Source organism: Gigantopelta aegis, chromosome 8 (genome assembly GCF_016097555.1).
Source record: "Gigantopelta aegis isolate Gae_Host chromosome 8, Gae_host_genome, whole genome shotgun sequence".
NCBI classification, from domain to species: domain Eukaryota; kingdom Metazoa; phylum Mollusca; class Gastropoda; order Neomphalida; family Peltospiridae; genus Gigantopelta; species Gigantopelta aegis.
Genome location: NC_054706.1, coordinates 35,848,901 through 35,868,450, shown reverse-complemented (window position 1 = coordinate 35,868,450; position 19,550 = coordinate 35,848,901). Strand labels below are relative to the sequence as shown.

The 19,550-nt window shown below is 35.3% G+C and overlaps 1 protein-coding gene across 1 annotated transcript; it reads right to left on the bottom strand.

Moving 5' to 3' along the window:
- Positions 1-902: 902 nt before the first annotated feature.
- Positions 903-17,954, bottom strand: LOC121379345 (protein mono-ADP-ribosyltransferase PARP12-like). The gene is made up of 6 exons (XM_041507917.1): positions 16,532-17,954; positions 13,780-13,960; positions 12,705-12,913; positions 7,227-7,326; positions 6,003-6,127; positions 903-2,302 (listed from the first exon to the last, which is right to left on the bottom strand). The coding sequence occupies exons 1-6, from the start codon at positions 17,851-17,853 to the stop codon at positions 1,897-1,899; spliced, it is 2,343 nt and encodes a 780-aa protein (XP_041363851.1). The 5' UTR covers positions 17,854-17,954; the 3' UTR covers positions 903-1,896.
- Positions 17,955-19,550: the final 1,596 nt, after the last annotated feature.

Here is a 19,550-nt window from a genome sequence, read left to right as displayed (position 1 = left end):
ACTGACATTACTATGTTTAGTGATTTGACTCATCATAGCGATAAATGCTCTTCCTTTTATAACACTGTAAATGGGGGAGGGGGGGGGGGGGGGGCTAAGAGGTCCACCAAATTTAGTATTCATGTCAAATATGGCCAGAACATCATTAAACCAGAATATGTGCAACACGTAACTAACAACTCAAGATTTATAGGAACATGTTGATGTCCCAAATGAAATAATTTTCAGTTGTCTAGAGCTTTAGTGAGTGATAATGAAAATTATTTCATGAGGGACATAAACATAATATGAAAAAGTAGCAAGTTTAATATCCTATTTATTACCAATAATCAATTTAAATTTATATCACTGAACTAGTTTGACTGACGTTCCAGTAATGTTGTAATGCGCCAAGTGTATGATGTCATCAGATCATATCCAGGTGTTAATTCCACGAGTGGAACGTAACACTTTGATAAGAACCCAGATATTTTTAACCACATGGGTAAACATATCATTTAAATTTTTATTCAGCAAATATATAATATATATACATGTATGCATATATATATATAGTCAGACCTCATTACAACGACCATGTTTGATGTTTGTCCCTGGGTCACTTTGTCGTTCTATTGAAATTGCCATTGTATCGAATTGTCATGAGTTATCTCCTTTGCCAAAATGATATAATAAAAAAATACTAATTAATATTAACTGATAACTGAATTATGTAATGTTATTGTAAAGAGGTGTTTTTGGATGTCAGATGCATATTTGTTCCTAATTTGCTCTGTCGGTGTGGGAAGGTGTGAATTCCGGTGTAATTAACACAATAACACTGATGTACGTTTGTACCTGACAATTTGTGGTCGGATGGAGTAAATGTCGTAGTAACGAAGGTCGTTGTAACGAGGTCTGACTATATATATATATATATATATATATTTATTTTATTTTTATTAATATTATTATTATTATTTTTTACATTTTATTGTCCCGAAGAATCTTATAATGGTATTGTTTAAGTACCAAATGCTGCTGAAATGTCTATTTGACAAATTTATGATAAACCATGGCTGTCAAATTTAACATACAAAACATATTTGTGGAATGACAGCTTCAGAAGTGTAAACTGATAGTGAGTCCGACAGCCTTAGTGTTTTAGATCACTGATAGTATCGGTTTGTTACCTGTGATACATACAACAGGTGGTATTCCCCAAGACTTTATTTAGTGTACTTTGTTTTAAAGGGACGTACCCTAGTTTTTAAACACGAATGCATATTTTTGACTATTAGAGACATTTTTTCATAACTGAAATCATACTTTACTTAGAATTTATGGTTTAGATGATCAGTTTCCGTACATTCGAAGTGATTTTGGTCTTTCTGGTGTTTTTACTATCACATAATGCATTTCTCAAATTTTTAAAAATGCACGTGCGTCTGAGAAGTAACATTAAAAATTACCAAGTCCATCTAAAATATTTTAGATACTTACATGTGTTCCTTTTATGATGCTTAAGTAATTTCCTAATTGTCAGTGGTGAAAGAAAAATTGAATTTTAAGAATGTATCTTTTTTAAATTGAAACTCCTGCTGTGGTTGATTTCTTCTAGTGTTAAATAAAAAAACTGCAATCACATAATGTTGGAATGAATGATTCACAGCTGATCTCTAATTTATTTTATTTTTATTCACTGGTGTAGTGTAAAACTAAGAATTCTGGGGCCTAATTCACAAAGCTCTCTTAGGCTCTACTAGACAACAAAGCATCCTCTTTGCAAGTCTTTTAGCATTGCACTGCGATATCGTAAAGTTACGAGAGTTTAGTGAATTAGGCCCCAGGTTCTAAACTTACGATTAGTTTACATTACCAACAGGGTGATCTTGCACAGTGCATGAAGACACCGTCTTACTCATAGGTGATAAGATACTGCGGATACACCTGGTACAAATCAAAGATTACAAAGATTTTAGGATTTTTTATGTTGTCAACACAGCTGTCAAACAAATCACCATGTGGTTCAGAATCAAGTTTTGGTGGTGGGCGTACAAACGATTGGTTACCCTTTGAAAAGTCACCCACCAAAGTTAGAGCGATGAACATCTTTCCACAGTTACCAGTGTAAGAATCGGAGTAACCTGCTTCGGTGGAAAAATAACTTCCTTTTCCATGTAAGGTGCCTACAGCTTTCCCGGAGAACCGAAAGTCAAAACCTTGGTGACAGATCGCGTCGATGTTGTCAACATGTGTCCCGTGGAACAGCTGGCATTCAACAACATCCTTCCCCAGTTTTCTCTTCATCTGTTCTCGTTTTCTGTAAGATAATAAATAAGTGTAACAGACCGCCGGTAGTAGGGGTGTATATAGGTGGTTACAAGTGCCTCTTAACAATGCCAGAAGTAACTACTGAACACTCCCCAAAGTGGTCAGAGCCAACAGCTAAACGCTGATGGGGAATGGCAGGTGTGTGGCACAGATAGCCACAAGAGACAAGCACCTGTCGTGGTTGGAGAGACAAGGACTGGGATGTGGAGGTGGACAGCGAAAGAAGTTGAAAGATAGGAGTTGCCAGATCAGGAAGAAATGAGATGGAATTCAAAGGAGAGAAAGGAAAGGGGGCAGTGGGATAAAAAAAAAAGGGAAAAAAAAAGAAGTCTAACATTTTTATTAACCTTTACAAAATGTAAGCCAATATGAATAATAAGTCCCATATTTTTTTTCTTTCTTAAAAATGTGGCTTGTTCCCCCCTCACTAGAGATTGTACCCCCCCCCCTCCCCCCACTACAGATATCATTCCTACAGCCCTGATTACTATGCTGAACTAGAGCTGCAACAAATAGACCATATACCAATCATTTCATACTATCCATTTCGTACAATAGTTTATGGTCACTTCGTACTATGGTCATTTAATACCAAACATACAATTTAGTTTTTAAGCCCGGTGATCATTCTGATATCTCCAAGAACCTTCAGGTATGAAAACAATACTATACGTGACATCGACCTGTGTGGTGAATGACAATGGCTGAAATGAAAACAGTACAGTATGTGTACCAGACAACGTCCATGACCGGCCACTTATTTCCAGGCTTGATTATAATGCACATTAGAAAAATATGTACAATTTATAACTTCCTCATTAATGTTAAATTGTTTTTACAACAACAAAAAAATCACACACACTAAAAAATATTCAGCTGGTGACAATTTGGAAGTATGCTAAAACAAGATACCCCATTTATAAATGGTATGTCATTGGTCACAAGCACATTAATGAATGAATGTTAAACATTACCCAGGGGTTCTAGAATATTTTTAAAATTCACTTGCCATAGGGCGAGTGGATTTGAAAATTCACTGGCCATGGTGAAAAATTCACTTGCCCAGTTTTAACTGTTGATCAAACAAACAAAAAACAGTAAATTAAAATAATTAACTTTTTAACGTCCATTTTTTATACTGAGATCATGTTTAATCAATTTGTCCATTTATACAACAGATAGGCTCATTGGGCATGCTTTATGGTTTGTTTAGAAAAATATGCAAATAATTTTCATCAGTTTAAGAATAAAGTTGCCGTACCTATTAAAATTTAAAATAATTGTTTCCACTAAAACCACCAAAGTTATAAAAAATTATCCATGTTACCGAGATATTACAACAATTAACAGCATTATTTACTTACTTATGAATGGGAACTCAGCCCCCCCCCCCACCCGAAAAAACAAAATGAGAAAAGAAACAATTAAGAACCTTTATTAGGTTAAAGTGTACATGTATTGCTGTTTAAGGCTCCCCCCCCCCCCCCCCCCCCCCCCCCCCCCCCCCCCCCCCCCCCCCCCCCCCCCAACACACACACACCATATTAGTAATTTTTCAATTTGGGTACTTTGTTAAATTTATCTATTTCATGATACTGTGTTCCTAAGCTTTTCAACAAAAAAAATTGCAAATTATGTCATATTTTATAAATTAAATTAATAATTTACACATTTAAAGTATTTGTAAATAGTGACATGCAACCTTTATAACTAATAAAAGACTGGTTACCATTTTGCATATTATTAGCATTAGAGTAACAAATCTTTGGATTCCAGTGTAAAAACAAAATGACGGCAAAACAATGAACTTTTGTTTTTCCAATGTTTACACTTGATAACTTTAATAAAGTTATATCAGTAGGTATATTGATGTCATGGATGGGTCAGAGATTACTGGTGGCCAACTATTTGTTAGTGAAATATTGCATGTGATAACAAATCGAAAGAAGTGACTTGTAGATGTTTCTTTTGCTTTTGTATGATAGTAGGACATAGCATTGTAGATTTTTTATTTTTTTATTTTTAAACCACTTGCCATCGGGATTGCACAAAGTAACTTTTACTGGCCCGAATCCAAAAAACACTGGCCTCGGGCATCGGGCCACCATATTCTAGAAGGCCTGCATTACCCCCAGCACATCACAAACACACAAGGACCACACAGATTTTGAGAGGAAACCCGCTGTCACCACTACATGGGCTACTCTTTCCGATTAGCAGCAAGGGATCTTTTATTTGCATGTCCCACAGGCAGGATAGCACAAACCATGGCCTTTGTTGAACCAGTTATGGATCACTGGTCGGTGCAAGTGGTTTACACCTACCCATTGTCCCTTGCAGAGCACTCAGGGTTTGGAGTCGGTATCTGGATTAAAAATCCCATACCTCGACTGGGATCCGAACCCATTACCTACCAGCCTGTAGACCGATGGCCTAACCATGATGCCACTGAGGCCGGTATGTATGAATGAATGAATGAATGAATGTTAAATAACACCCCAGCACGTCACAAACACGTGCAGGAATTTACGCAGGGGTGTTTAGACTGTGGGAAGGTAAGTTTCTATAGGGGTTTGGGTCATGCTTCCCCATAAAATACTTAGTATTAAAAAAGAGAAAATTTGTTTTGAGCAGGTAGTGTGTTTTGACCCATATTACACCAATGTTTGATATTTTGGGTGAAAAATATTGTCCACTGTTAAAGGCATACTGTCACAGATTTAAGGACCTTATTTCTCTAAAAATGGATAATAAATAAAAATTACATTAATTGTTGGAAACCAAATCTAGCTATTGCATCACCTTAACTGAACCATGATGGAGTGAAATCCATGTCATCCCTCTCAGCAATTTTAGTTTTTGAATTATGGACCATTGCCATAATTCAAATATTTTTTACAAAATGTCATTAATAAATAGAGTATGGTGGTTATGAAGATGGTTGAATAAAGTACATTTAGGGACAAATCAAATTATATTTGTTCAGGTAATACTTTGTTAGACCATTAAATAGATCAGTGGTCTGTGACAATATGCCTTTAAATTGTATTATAGGTTAAATTTTTCCTTCCCATTCTCGACTGTAGTCCAGAAGTAGTCGAAAAGTACAAAACTAAAGTAAAAACCCATTATCGACTGTAGTCAAGACGCAACTTGTCTTAGTAAACACAAACCGGCCTCGGTGGCGTCGTGGTTAGCCATCGGTCTACAGGCTGGTAGGTACTGGTTTCGGATCCCAGTCGAGGCATGGGGTTTTTAATCCAGATACCGACTCCAAACCCTGAGTGAGTGCTCAGCAAGGCTCAGTGGGTAGGTGTAAACCACTTGCACCGACCAGTGATCCATAACTGGTTCAACAAAGGCCATGGTTTGTGCTATCCTGCCTGTGGGAAGCGCAAATAAAAGATCCCTTGCTGCCTGACATAAAAGAGTAGCCTATGTGGTAACAGCAGGTTTCCTCTAAAAATCTGTGTGGTCCTTAACCATATGTCTGACGCCATATAACCGTAAATAAAATGTGATGAGTGCGTCATTAAATAAAACATTTCTTTCTTTCTTTCTTTCTTTGGTAAACACAAATGTCAACATTCACAGGAGCACCATGATGATGTTTTTCTGATTGTAAAGCTGGATGGATAAGAGTTAAATAAAAACATGCAGTATGATCAAAACAAACAGCATGGACTTACAGACAGAAACTGTTCCACAATTCTCCATTCTCAATTCTCTCCAGTGACTTGATTGATCTCCCCTGAGGCATGGTCGTGTGAAAAAGTTTGTCAATCAACTTGAATTCTTGGCTACTCTGCTTAATCTACAAAAAAATTTTTAAAAATTCTACATCACTGAGATTGATCAGACAAAGCCTTTAATATCTTTTCATAGTTTAATACTTGCAATTTTTACATACATAAAAAAATTACAGAACACAATGATAACATTGACAAAAGAAATAGAAAATACTTTTGCAGGTGCATATTTATTTCTGCCTAAAGAAGAAAACAACAAAAGAAGACAAAATAAGGACTCACAATTAAATAAATTTAGTTTTAGACAATTTTTAAATATGTCGAGTATTTCCTTGAAAATTATTAAAAAATGGCTAATATAAAGGTTGTAGGAAAGTTAGCAATTGGTTAATTTGGCAATGGACAGGGTGAGCCCTGAAAAATAAGAAAAGAATGTTTCGACTGTGAACATTTAATATATTAAGCATATTGATATTTAATAACATATGATGTAAGAACAAAATAAATCACAACATAGCGACTGCTAAATTCAGACTTTTGAAAACTGCCAGAATGATCGTTTTGTTAAGTGTGTCAGTTGTGCAAGTCAAGCTTTTCATTCTTGTATTAAATTGAAGATATTATTTTAATGGTCATGACGGGTTATTCAAAAACACAATGTCACCCGAATTTGCTTTTGCGTAATCTATAAATGGTTGACACCAGTTTTTAATTCTCATAGTCCTGTAACTTGGCACCCATTGTGTCAAAATGTGGTGAGATGATGTTAAAACAATATATTTACAAAGTGTTGAGCATATCTTATTCACTGCACTTAAAGGGACATTCCTGAGTTTGGTACAATTTTTAAGATGTTATTAACTAACAGACTTTTTAACGGTTGTAATTACATATCAAATATATTTTTCTGCATAAAATATTAGTGGCTGTATATTAAACGTGTTTCTGATCGTTCTAATATTTGTAGTAGGTTAAATTTCATTTTATTTCTTCAAATATATTTTTTCATACAAATATTAAGATGACCAGAAACACATTGAATATACACACACTAATATTCTAAACAAGAAAATATATTTGATATGTAAGTTTAATCGTAGAAATATTTTAGTAGTCGGAAACATCTTACAATGCAGCAAACTCAGGAATGTCCCTTTAACATACCACTGTTTTTCGGTAATGTCCATAGACATCTTCTCCTGACACATTCCATTCTTTTGGTACGAAAGATTTCGAAATGTCAGCAGAGGTCTCACTACTTCTTCTGCAAGAAAGATTTATCAGAATGAGTTTATCTGATCAAATCAAGACATTTAATTCAGCACCTTGTGGCCATCGCAAAAACAAAGTAAGATATTTAGCAACAAGATTTATTCTATAATTCACCCATAACATCCAAGTCATAAACCCTTTTGATATTTTGTAAAACCGTTGTAGGCTATAGCGTGTATCGTAGTGATGTCATAGTCATATATAGCCTACTGATGGTTTTATGATAGTAGCACTAAGATAGCTTTAAAAATCTTTAGCCTGGATAATAATTTATGTCTTCTCGATATCTTCTACATTCGGATACACCTATTTTCAAAATCTTCTATGTAAGAACAATACTAAGATCTGATAAATGTTTTACCCTTTTTTGATGTCTTCTACATGAGAACAATACAGATATCTGATCTATAATTTACCTCTTTTTGATATCTTCTAGCTGAGAACAATACTAATATCTGATCTAGAATTTACCTCTTTTTGATATCTTCTACATAGAACAATACTAATATCTGATCTATATTTACGACTTTTTGATATCTTCTACATGAGAACAATACTAACATCTGATGTATAATTTACCTCTTTTTGATATCTTCTACATGAGAACAATACTAACATCTGATGTATAATTTATCTCTTTCTGATATCTTCTACATAGAACAATACTAATATCTGATCTATATTTATGACTTTTTGATATATTCTACATGAAAACAATACTAACATCTGATGTATAATTTACCTCTTTTTGATATCTTCTACATGAGAACAATTAATACTAATATCTGATCTATATTTATACCTCTTTCTGATATCTTCTACATGAGAACAATACTAATATCTGATCTATATTTACGACTTTTTGATATCTTCTACATGAGAACAATTAATACTAATATCTTATCTATATTTATACCTCTTTCTGATATCTTCTACATGAGAACAATACTAATATCTGATCTATATTTACGACTTTTTGATATCTTCTACATGAGAACAATACTAACGTCTGATGTATAATTTACCTCTTTTTGATATCTTCTAGCTGAGAACAATACTAATATCTGATATAGAATTTACCTCTTTTTGATATCTTCTACATAGAACAATATTAACATCTGATGTATAATTTACCTCTTTTTGATATCTTCTACATGAGAACAATACTAACATCTGATGTATAATTTATCTCTTTCTGATATCTTCTACATGAGAACAATACTAACATCTGATGTATAATTTATCTCTTTCTGATATCTTCTACATGAGAACAATACTAATATCTGATCTATATTTACGACTTTTTGATATCTTCTACATGATAACAATACAGATATCTGATCTATAATTTACCTCTTTTTGATATCTTCTAGAGAAAAACAATACTAATATCTGATCTATAATTGACCTCTTTTTGATATCTTCTAAATGGGAACAATATTAATATCTGATCTATAATTTACCTCTTTTTGATATCTTCTAGCTGAGAACAATACTAATATCTGATCTATATTTATGACTTTTTGATATCTTCTACATGAAAACAATACTAACATCTGATGTATAATTTACCTCTTTTTGATATCTTCTACATGAGAACAATACTAATATCTGATCTATATTATACCTCTTTCTGATATCTTCTACATGAGAACAATACTAATATCTGATCTATATTTACGACTTTTTGATATCTTCTACATGAGAACAATACTAACGTCTGATGTATAATTTACCTCTTTTTGATATCTTCTACATGAGAACAATACTCACATCTGATCTATAATTTACCTCTTTTTGATATCTTCTACATGAGAACAATACTAATATTTGATCTATATTTACCTCTTTTTGATATCTTCTACATGAGAACAATACTAATACAGTGGTAGAAATTAGGAAATATTTTCACTGGCCCAGGGAAATAGTATCTGAGGAAAGTTACTAGTCCCCAGGAAAAATCACTAGCCCCCCACAGAAGTTTGAGAAGATGAAAGCTATATGGGATCTAGCAAGTTGTTAATTGAAGATTGAACACACATTACTATGTTGCTTGTACTTTATCTTTAATGGTGCAAATAACACTCAGGAATTATCTTTACTGTTACTGAATTATTTTATTCTGTCCTAATACACTTGGATGTCCACTGGTAAACTCGGAAATTTTTACTCAAAACGTTTTGAAGCAGCTAGTTAAAATCGATCTATTACAATGCGTTTAATTAAAGACTGTATTTACTACCGACAAAACGAACACAAAGCACCAACACACACACACAAAAAAACTATGTTTCCACTTCCGAACATGCCTCATTTATAATCGGAATATTACGACAATTTTTGGAATTCAGAAACAAAAACCGGAATGTTCTGATTGTGCTTGCAATAAATATCTGGACTTATCGAGACCAAATGAAACTGCGATACTTTTGACTTTGTCAGTCTGTCATGGCAAACTTTTATGAAATACATCTACAGTTTGTATGTTTAACAGGTTTCATTGGCAAAATAGTCTGACTGTCCGCATCATGCATCTGGGTCACAACTGCCCAGTACTACTCGCCCTGGGGACTAGCGCCATTTAAATTGTACTCTCTCCCAGGGATTTCTATTTGCCTGCGGCGAGCATTAGCTTCTATCCCTGCTAATTATATCTGATCTATATTTACATCTTTTTGATATCTTCTACCTGAAAACAATACTAACATCTGATCTATAATTTACCTCTTTTTGATATCTTCTACATGAGAACACCACCAATATCTGATCTATATTTATGTCTTTTTGATATCTTCTACCTGAGAACAATACTAACATCCGATCTATAATTTACCTCTTTTTGACATCTTCTACATAACAATACTAATATCTGATCTATATTTACCTCTTTGATATCTTCTACATGAGAACACCACCAATATCTGATCTATATTTATGTCTTTTTGATATCTTCTACCTGAGTATAATACTAACATCTGATCTATAATTTACCTCTTTTTGATATCTTCTAAATGATAACAATACTAATATCTGATCTATAATTTGTGGTTGAGGAACACCCTGGACTTTGTGATATGACTAATACCATATGAGACCATGGCAATTTGCTCTCTTCCAATTTGCTCTGATGGTACAGCATATTTTCAGGGAATACCTACTGGATGGAAGGTTTGCAACTAATCCACAGTAGCATAATAACAGCATTCGTGGTTTGGCACTAAATTTCTCATGTGAAAGGGGTTCTTCCAAGCCACACTTGATCTAAGGAATCCCTACAAAGGTCTTAAGAGACTGGAAGACCTTTTAAATGAAAAAAAGAAAACTCTGCCCTCAGCTTCTCTATGGGAGTGCAGGTGCGAATAACATACAAAAACATCATGACTTGAGAAATATCTAGAAATGTTTGTTGCCAAACCAAGGATGATAATATTGAACTACAGTAGAGTATAAATCAGCCTTCTCCACTCTACATGTATGTATTCACTGAGAATGGTCTGAGAATGCACATAAAGAGAACAAATTGCCAAGTTGTCATTTGTTATCAGTCATGCCAGGCATACCAGGCTATTTCCCAACCAAATTGTCATATGGCTGAGAAATTTTAGAAGGCACACTAGAGATGAAATAGTGATATGGTTCCATGAGAGCTGATGGACATACTGATGGGGGAACCAGAGCAGAGCCTGGAGAAGGAGAATACCAGAAATTGTGAACATGACAGACATATTTTAATTGCATGTATTGCCCAAAATATGTATAAATATAGAAAATAATGCATTTCAGGCATTGCTTAACTTTTGCCGATGAGTATATCATTATTCATACCACATATTGCATTGTTATTTGGTTTGTTACTATTAACATCTAGTATAGGATGAATATCATTAATTTTGGCCTTATATCTGTCAAAAATTTATATGGATGACAACTTTATTAATTTTTCAATATAGTGTTTTTGGGACACAAACTGTGCAACGGTACCCCCATTCAAATGGCAATATTTTTTTAATCCACCAACATTTTTGCTGCAGACAAGCAGATATTAAATTCATATATAATGAGGTATCTAAAAATACTTGTCTCCAAAAATCCCTAGTGGGAGAGGAGGGTTTCGGTATCTGGCCCATGGACTATTACTATTTACTGGAAAGAATAACGAATTTGTCAGTAACAGTTTATCCAATTTTAAAGCAAAAAGAACCCCCAAACAAACAAAAAACTAACAGGTTTTTTTAGTTGTTGGTTCCATTTTTTTCTTTACAGTCAGTGTTTTTGTAGGTGTCTTACCAGCCCCAAGTTCAGCCAGCAAACGTTTCACTAATGTTCGCAAACTATTTGATTGGTTTCGCAATGTGGCCATTTAGTTTACCGTGAACCGCACAAACCAGTCTGGCAGACGTTTTTCCACTCAGTCTGGCTGAACGCAGCCCATTACTTTTCGAAGATTGCTTATTCGTAATCAGCGCATGGGTACTTTTGCTGATGTATTTTGCGCATTGGTTCAATGTTTGTATGGATATTACTAAAGCACATTTCCACAACCGATAAAAATATGTATTGATTAAAAAGAGCAGGTGATTCAAGGTTAGGAGCATGATATCAGTGAACTAACATAGAAATATTTGATGTATTACTAAATTTGGGAACACTTAATTACTGTCTATTGTTTTTATGTAAGAACTGAACAAACATGTTCCTTTTGATTCTCTTCGTTGGCAACTTGGTTCATAGAAATGAGCCAACCACCACTCGGCTCCAGGCCAGACTAGTCTCGATAAACCACTATGTTTCGAACATGTACGGATTCGAATGTATGCTATGCTTTAAACTGAAGCTTGATAACCAGACTATTTTTTTTTTTTGTTAATTCAGTAACGTTTTACTCACAGATTATTCAATTTAATGAACTTTTGGAAATATTTCACACGAATCCAAATAGATTCGGATGTTTTATGCTTGTGCCAATTCTGGCACGAATTGGATTATGAGAATCGTGCAAATTTTTAGCCCTGAGAACAATACTAACATCTGATCTATAATTTACCTCTTTTTAATATCTTCTACATGAGAACTATACTACTATCTGATCTATATTTACCTCTTTTTAATATCTTCTACATGAGAACAATACTAACATCTGATCTATAATTTACCTCTTTTTAATATCTTCTACATGATAACAATACTAACATCTGATTTATATTTACCTCTTTTTAATATCTTCTACATGAGAACAATACTAATATCCTATCTATAATTTACCTCTTTTTGATATCTTCTACATGAGAACAGTACTAACATCTGATCTATATTTACCTCTTTTTGATATCTTCTACATGAGAACAGTACTAACATCTGATCTATATTTACCTCTTTTTGAAATCTTCAGGATGGAAGAATGTAGGTCTGCGTCGAACATCACGCTTTGTTTTTGTTTTTTTATTCATTTGTTGCATGTCGGTAAAATACAGAATGTACTGATGTCGGCCATTTCCAAACTTGATGGATCCATCTGGGTTCTCCAGATACCGCTCCTCCACCATGTCGCTGTCGAGCTCTGACCTCTGACCCCGTCGGTCCTTCAATAAGGTCAAAGTCAGGTTATTTACAACATTATTAACTTACGGCATAGTGATTCATTTTAAACAGGGCAGGGCAGGGACAGATAGCCACAGACAAAGAATAACCCAGTCTCCATAATAAAACTAATTTCTAACAAAAAATTAAGTTTAGCCAGTGCACCACTACTCGTAAATCAAAAGATCCCTCCCTTTTTTTATATTTATTTTCCCCAGTCCATTCTGACCATGTCAAGTTTGTTTTGTTTAACGACACCACTAGAGCACACTGATTAATTAATCATTGGCTACTGGATGTCCAACATTTGGTAATTCTGACACATAGTCATCAGAGAAAACCTGTTACATTTTTCACTAGCAGCAGGAGATCCTGTATAAGCATTTTCCCACAGACAGGAAAGCACATACCAGTTGGAACGAGAAAAAACCCAATCAAATGAATGGATCCACTGGGATGGTTCAATCCTTCGACGCAAGCATCTTAGGTGAGCACTCCAACTGACTCTTCTAAATCCCACCCCCATTTCCTCTCTGAGATTATATTTCACAATTACCAAATGGTTAAAATCCAACAGCCAATGATTAATAAATCAATGTGCTCTAGTGGTGCTGTTAAACAAAACAAACTTTAACTGTCTTTCTCTTTCTCTCAAACAAACAAAGAAATAAACATTACGACGAACAGAAACACACTGATATAACACACAGATACTGACATTTTAACAAAGAAAATTCATTTAATACTTTAAAAATTCTTCTAGTTGTCCACAGTCGGAAAAAACATAACAATGGTACCAAACTGAGAACAGACATGTTTTTCATTCTTTCTTTTTTTTGCAGTTAGTTTTACAAGAAATCTCACTTACTGGGTCTCCATATTCTTTCCAACTTCCATTTTGATCCTGCCAGTACCAGTGCCAAATAGTCGTCCACTTCTGAATATACGGAGGAGAGTTCTTTGACGAGATTGTCGTCAGTCGCTGAACACTGCTGATGTTTCCTCCACTGACACTCATCGTATCAAAGTCAACCCTGACAATGTTTTTACTGAAAAAAACAAAGCAAAACATTACACCACAGTAAACAACTACTATTGCCATGCCCGATGACTAGTGAAACAAATGTTATCAAATGCTCCATTTTAGTCTATTTTGTAAATATGAATATCCTGCCCACGCTCCCACCCCCCACCCCCCACCAATGTTAGTGTTTTTAAGCTCTATTTCCGTCTTTAGGTGACATATCCGATTATTACTATTGGTAAAATTGTATTTACTTGAAGTAAAGTAGGGCTTGTGGATTTTTGATTCGTAAGATTTTACGACATTTGAAATATTAATATTACTTACAGTTGTTTTCTTGGAATAGTATAAATTACTCTGGGGGGTTTTAATGTTGGGTTGTTGTTGGGTTTTTTTTTTTTTGGGGGGTGGGGTCATAATGTTTGTTGTAACAGTTTTTAATCTACAATGTATGTTAGTGGAAATAAGTGATTTTATGACCCGACATTCATAATTATGTACCAGTGCTGCACATATTCACTTATTAAACAGGGGTTCCAAAAATAAAATAAAATTACTTGCCACAGGGCAAGTGCCAATCAGATATGCACTTGCCCCATATATTTTTCCACTTGCCCATACTTCTTACGGTAGCCAATTCCATTACTGTATTTAATACAGTGATCAATAATGTAATAATCTTGAAAGGATGTGTTTAATTGCACGAATAAAGAATTCTGGCAATAGGTTAGACAACACTTATCCAGGAAGTACTAAATTCGTATGTTTGTTAAATAGTAGTCACTGTTTATTGTATTTTTGTCTGTCTTGTCTACTTGATGATTTAAAAAAAAAAAATATTTGTTTGGTAGTGTCTACTTGTTCATCCAAATATAATTATTCTGTCAATGTATGTCTTAGTGACCACTTGTTGTTGGATTATGGCGTTGGGCTAATGAAATCTTACCTCATCTTAGACGTTCATTTTACACGAACGTAGATTTACATTTGCAAAGAACTGAAAAACACTAAACTTGTATGTTCTCCTACAAGGTTTATTACATCTAAACTAAAATATCTTACAACCTTTTTTTAAGAATACAGTTCATAATAGTTATGCTTTGTTCGAGTGAACTCGGAAATTATAAACTCATTAGTGGCACTTGCTTTACGTCCCCGTTCATTTGCAAAGAGCAGATTTCAGAACCACGTTAACATTTAATTTAATTTTAATATGACAATTTTAAACTGTATCCCACCTCATATACCATGTATGCAACAATTAAAAAATTTGATTGCACATACAAGACATGTATTCTTTATTTTTATATAAGCTGTAAAGTGTATGGATGCGATTTCCAAGTTTGAAGATCATCGAAATGATTACCTGTACAAATTCAATCAAACATTCAGTGGCGGAAATTACCGATCTCAGTCGATAGTAAAAGGGGAAATGTTTTGTTTTGGTGTGTTAACCACTGGCAATCGTTCTAGCATTTAGGGTTAGGATTACCATAGTTCTCCTTAGGGCTATGTAACTGCTCAAATGATCGGAACTCTTTCCAAAGGATTTACCAAGATTTGTAACAAAATTAAAATAAGTTTTAGGTGTTACATTAGTCACTTGTCATCGGGCATATGCAGTTAACATAATAACTTGCCCGACATAAAAATTCCACTTGGCACGGGCGTCAGGTGATGGGATGTTTGATCCCCTGATTAAACACAGGTTACAGTACATTATTTTGGTTTTTACATGTCGGGTGTCTCGACATTTCTGATAAGGGATTTCACTTAACTTCATTTCTTATTTAAGCCCATTGACTAAAACACTTTTAATTTCCCCAGTTTTAAGCCCATAGATGAGCTTAAAAATGAAGAGATTTAAGTAGGCCTATGTGCAGCACTAGTAATTCTCATTTCAGACCACAGGATTTCAAATTTCATGCAGTGTGTGATTTTGAGGCGAGTCCGGGAGTTTGAGGCTCGCAGAAATCATATATAGGACTCTCTAGCTTGGCTAGCATACAAGCCTGCATGGCTCGTAAAAATTATTTGTACAAATTACATGATTCTTCTTCGAAATGACACAGTCAACATATATTTTTAAATCCTGGGAAACCACAGTCTTGATTAGCGATCTTTTCCATGGTTTCATGCAAAACATTTATTGTATCTTCTGTTCTACTGGAGACGATAGGAAGGACTCGCTGGTTTGGTGGCGGGCTCTCAAGATTTGCAAACAGGGAGTCCTTATAACACTTAAATTTTTTAAACCAAAATCGCACACTGCCATGGCAAACACGTTTTTGGTTCCATGCCGTGTGATCATGGGAACCCACTGAAAACTGGGTTTTAAAAAAAAAAATTATATATATATTTTTTTCCGATGAATAGTCATACTTGATATAATAATCATGGGAAACACAATTTTAGTTCCGTGATTTTACCGACACATGGGTTACCAGGCAACCTGTACATGGATTACCAGGCAACCTGTCCATGGGATACCAGGCACCATGCTTATTTCGATATAACAAATAACAAAACTACAGTATATCTATCTTAAGAAAAATTAACTAGCAACAAAGAACAGTAGTACATAGCATTACCATACCCCATTTTTAAATAACACTCTGCTTCTTCAACTTGACTAAAGCCTTTCTCCAAAGTTATGTTTTCTTCTTCGTCAAAATCTGTCCAATCTAAATCAGTATTTTTCTTCCATTGCCACTGGTAAATTGTTGACTTGTGATGGTATCGACATTTTCCCCCAAAAAGACATTTTCCTCGCAGATAATGAATACAGATTTTTAAAGTTGACTCCTTTGAAACTGATCTAAATGTTGATATGGCTGGTTTTGGAGGCAAGGCCATTGCCAGAGGGCTTTGTTTTGTTCTAGACCGTGGAACAGGCACTGCTGGGACTGCTGAAGGTGGTCGACGCAGAGTTGGCACGTACACCTCTTGTTCCCTGTCCGAGTCAGATAAAAAGCCATCTGGTTGAGGAGACCATATCCGGTACCGCTCCACTGATCCGATATGACCTTCGAAAGATATCCCATTTCTTTCTCGATGTCTGCCCGCTGATCTACCGCGTTGTCTTTGTGGTGGTGGGTCAAAGACGGACATGCTAAGTGGGTCTGCTAAATTATTCACTGATCGACTCCTGTAGGACAAACCTGAAGGTTGCGATGATCCGATGTTTGTAGATGTGTTATTTTTATAGAAGTTTTGAAGATCTTCTAGTATTACTTCAGGGTTTCGGTTCACATCAAAACCATAGTCCTCAAGGATGTCCAAAACAGATGGTTCTTCCACGGAATGGTTTCTTCTACAGTCGGACCCAAACTTGCAGGTTCCTTCAAGAAAATGTCGACAAATGTGCAGGCTTCTACATCTCTTGTTGGAGCAGGTCTTTGATGTGTTGTAAAATTTACATGTATCGGGCATCGTGGTAGCATTTCTGCATTCATTCTGACACAGCAGATCTCTCAAACTGTTTTCTTCGATATACCTTGGATCAAGCATATGCGACATGAAAACGTTAAAATTATGCCGAGATATAAAGTCATGGCCGAATGCACATCCAGGACCAAAATGACAGCGACCAGACAGAAGAAAGAACTTGCAAATGTGTAGTCGGCCACATTCACCATTTTGACTATGGCAACTTCCTTGTTTCTTGCAATGTTCAGCACAGGTCTCGATATCCGATATCACACGCACGTTAGACACATTTTTTCTTCTATGACGTACTGTATTTATGACGAAATTGCGTGGGAACTTTTCCAAGAAAATTAAAAGTGACTGGACATTAGGAATTTGTACACCTTGGTTCTTTGTGAGGTCCTGGTGTAACTGGTCAATGTTTAGCTGGCCCCCTTGCTTCAGTAGAACCATATTAATCAACCTTGCCAGATCTTTGTTTCCAGCCATTATGAAAGAAGGTGTATCCTTGTTCTTTAGATATCAATTGTCTACTTATGCCTGTTCACACTTGTAAATTAATTGTTTTAGTAGTAATTTACAAACACACCAAAAGCGAAAGTCGCGAAAAAAACCCTATTCTGTAATGCAATTTCCGCCGTTATTAAATTAGCACCATATGTGTCTGTGATTAGTTTTCCTTCAGTATCTTTAGAGGTTCTCACCTTTGCAAAAAAAATCTTATTGTGAATTGTATCAATAATTGTTATTTTGATATATCACGCAAAGACAATTGTTTTATCCATGAAACATTTATTTTTGTATTGTTTAAGTATGTAAATCCCCATTATTACAAATTGCGCCGGAATAGGGCGCTTTAAATACTGTGTTAAAAGTTTGCATGCGGCGAGCGATGGAACTACAGAACTGACATCATTGGGGAAAACGTGTGAACTAAAAAACTAAACCTGTAATGATGTTTGGGACCACTCAAAATTGTTTGTCCACAGCAGTTAAGGTAAAATAAATAAACAGTAACAATAATAAAATCATAATGGTAACGTTTTGATAGAAAAATGTTGTTTCTTATACCAAAAACAATATTCTAAAACGTTTAAGATTAGTAAATATCCACATTTTCCATAGCCCGAGTACTCTGACTGTAAGAGAGCTAGACGGACATAAATACACACTCATTACAGTCAGACCAAGCTATGTATTTGTTGGGCACTTCCCGACAACCAAAACAGTTGGCAAAGATTTCCGCTCTAATACCACAACAATCCTATATTTGACGTGAAATACCTTTACATCGATCATTTTTGAGTTAATTGATTAAAAGAAATTCAGATATTAATCACTAATACACACACTACAGAAAGAAACCCGACAGCACCCACATTCAGCTAAACTTCGGCAAACTCCGGACAGCAGAATTCTAAGTTCGCCGACCTATATCGTGACGTTGCGTCACATGATCGCCCACTCAGCCATTCCGTCTTCCAGGGGCCGTCTCAAAACGACAAGTGCCCGACAATCACCCAAACAAAGTTTGTTTTGTGTAACGACACCACTACAGCACATTGATTCATTAATCGTCGGCTATTGGATGTCAAATATTTGGTAATTTTATCACTGTGTTAGAGAGGCAACCCTCTACATTTTATCATTAGTAGTAAGTGATCTTTTATATGCACCATAACACAGACAGGATAGCACATACCACGGCCTTTGATATACCAGTCGTGGTGCACTGGGTGAAGCGAGAAATAGCGCAATGGACCCACCGACGGGGATCGATCCCAGACCGAAAACGCATCAAGTAAGCGCTTTACCACTGGGCTGTGGACAATCATCAAAGCGACAGAGTAGTACACACACACACACACACACACACACACACACACACACACACACACACTATTACATTCACGTTTTCTCAAGGTGAAGAAAGTAATTGATCTACGAGTCGTATGCCTGTTTGGTATGTGTACCACTCTGGCATATCAAAGGCCGTGGTATGTGCTATCCTGTCTGTGGGATAGTGCATAGGCCTATAAAAGATCACTTGTTACTATCCAATGAAAAAAACCCCAGCATGGTCGAAATTGATTACACTGTGACGTATAGTTAACCTGACAATCATTTGTCTGTGATGCGTAAGTGGAAGGACTGTAAATAACTTTTGGTTGAAAAAGATGTTAAAA

Excerpts from the sequence above, each read along its gene's own strand:
- LOC121379345 (XM_041507917.1), bottom strand. The coding sequence starts at position 17,853 with ATGGCTGGAAACAAAGATCTGGCAAGGTTGATTAATATGGTTCTACTG. Across the intron at positions 6,128-7,226 it reads GACATTACCGAAAAACAGTG|ATTAAGCAGAGTAGCCAAGA; the intron begins GTATGTTAAAGG and ends ATTTTTTTGTAG. Across the intron at positions 2,303-6,002 it reads TTGTGGAACAGTTTCTGTCT|AAAACGAGAACAGATGAAGA; the intron begins GTAAGTCCATGC and ends ATTATCTTACAG.